Source organism: Egretta garzetta, unplaced genomic scaffold (genome assembly GCF_000687185.1).
Source record: "Egretta garzetta isolate BGI_Z169 unplaced genomic scaffold, ASM68718v1 scaffold27, whole genome shotgun sequence".
Taxonomy (NCBI): Eukaryota; Metazoa; Chordata; class Aves; order Pelecaniformes; family Ardeidae; genus Egretta; species Egretta garzetta.
The window spans coordinates 3,368,295-3,369,853 of NW_009260400.1; the positions used below are offsets into that span (position 1 = coordinate 3,368,295).

Consider the following 1,559-nt stretch of genomic DNA (forward strand, 5'->3'; position numbering starts at 1 on the left):
TGTTCATAGAAAGAACGTGTAATGAAAGTGGACTTAGACTGGCTGAGCTCAGAAGGCAAGCAGCAGGTGGCACAAATAATAAAAAGCACTTTTGTCATCCAGACAGTTAGAATCAGTTCAGTTATAAAATAGCTTGGCTCTACCAGTGGAGTGTAACTGATGTGGCTGAATTTATTAGGAGCCCTATGAGCCAGTGTCTGTGCAAGTGACCATTCCAGGTCTGGCACGAGAGCCAATTTCTGCCAGGGGAACCATGTTCCAGGTGACGGATGATGGAGAGAGATTGCCCTTGTTATTATCTGAGCAATTTTTCATCCTCGGAGTTCTGTGTTTGTCTCTGCTTTCAGAGATATGGTGTACCAGTTCTACTGGTCCTTTCCGGTTTCCAGAATGACAAGGGGTGTTACTCGGTTGATGACTTGCTGAAACACTGAGATTATTTCTTTGTCTCATGCTTCCTAAGCATCCTTTCCTGGTCTTTGGGATGCTTCTTGCACGAGGCAATTGAAGGAGTCCAGGGTGAATATTGGAACCTAAGAGGTAGAAGTCGGGCTTGTGCCTGAATGGGGGTTCAGGGTCTCGGGGAGAGGGTCTAATAGCTGTGGGGTGAACGATGCAGGCAGTCAAACGTCCCTTTCACTTCCTGGCTAAAACTGTCCTTTCCCCCCATTTTGCTCCCTTTGTGGCAAGGGGAAGGACACACTGCCTGACAGCTGCCTCAAAGTAGGGCTTTTTAGTTTTCTTTTTAGAATGGAGATATCTGGTGTTTTATTCATAGTTTCCACGCCTAAGGACAGGACTTTCATTGGGATCATTGAACACTGTCCCGCTGTTGTTGTTCCTTTGCACTGCAAGGGTAAAGTCGGAAAGGTTTCCATAAAGTAACGTCTATAGATGAATACACGTATGTAGCATGTCTAATGTATGCTGTGTTAGCATGTGCTTAATGGTGAAGATGGTATGGCTAAACTTCCGCATTGTGTCTGGGGGAAATGAGCTACTAAATATTTGCTCCCTATTCCTTCTTCCTGATCTGCTGCTCCTTTTCTCAGTTCTTCGTACCTTACTTGGTCACAAAGCGAATATCTGCAGCCTCGATTTCCACCCTTTTGGAAGCTTTGTGGCGTCTGGCTCTCTGGACACAAACATTAAGGTAAAACCCAGCTTCCCCTGGAGATTGCCCTCTTTACTTGTGGTATCTTTGTTTTGAAGAGTGCCAGAACATGCTTTGTGCCAAGCTGTTGGTAGATGCTGTACATCATCATTTCCATGTGCGTGGGCAGGTGCGTTTGCAAGCGCTTGTGAAATCTCTGCGTGTATTTTCGCAGTGGTGGCTCATGAGTGTGACTCCTCTGTTGTGGAATGTGGCTCCGAGTAAGGTGCCAGCCAAGACCTGGTGTCAGCAAGCGCAGATATCCTGATTGCTGTGGATTGCATCTGCTTTACCAGGCTGGTATTTGACTGTAGGAACCAAGCTTCTGTAGTAAGAAATACCTTACAGAGGTGATTCTCACGTGGGGAATCGGGTTCGGAAATACCCCTGAGCAAACAGGGGTTCA

General features: G+C 46.4%; 1 protein-coding gene across 7 annotated transcripts in view; it reads left to right on the top strand.

Annotated features, from left to right (window-relative positions):
* KATNB1 (katanin regulatory subunit B1) overlaps positions 1–1,559 on the top strand; it is an 18,491-nt gene that overhangs the window by 6,363 nt on the left and 10,569 nt on the right. For 5 of the 7 annotated variants that reach the window (XM_035898686.1, XM_009643291.2, XM_035898687.1 and 2 more), the window contains exon 4: positions 1,053–1,153. The exons of 1 other annotated variant lie outside the window; for it this stretch is intronic. In XM_035898686.1, coding sequence (XP_035754579.1) covers positions 1,053–1,153 — 101 coding nt within the window. Of the gene's footprint in view, positions 1–1,052; positions 1,154–1,328; positions 1,450–1,559 lie in introns of all 7 variants that reach the window. One more of the 7 variants, XM_035898690.1, reaches the window with a different exon arrangement.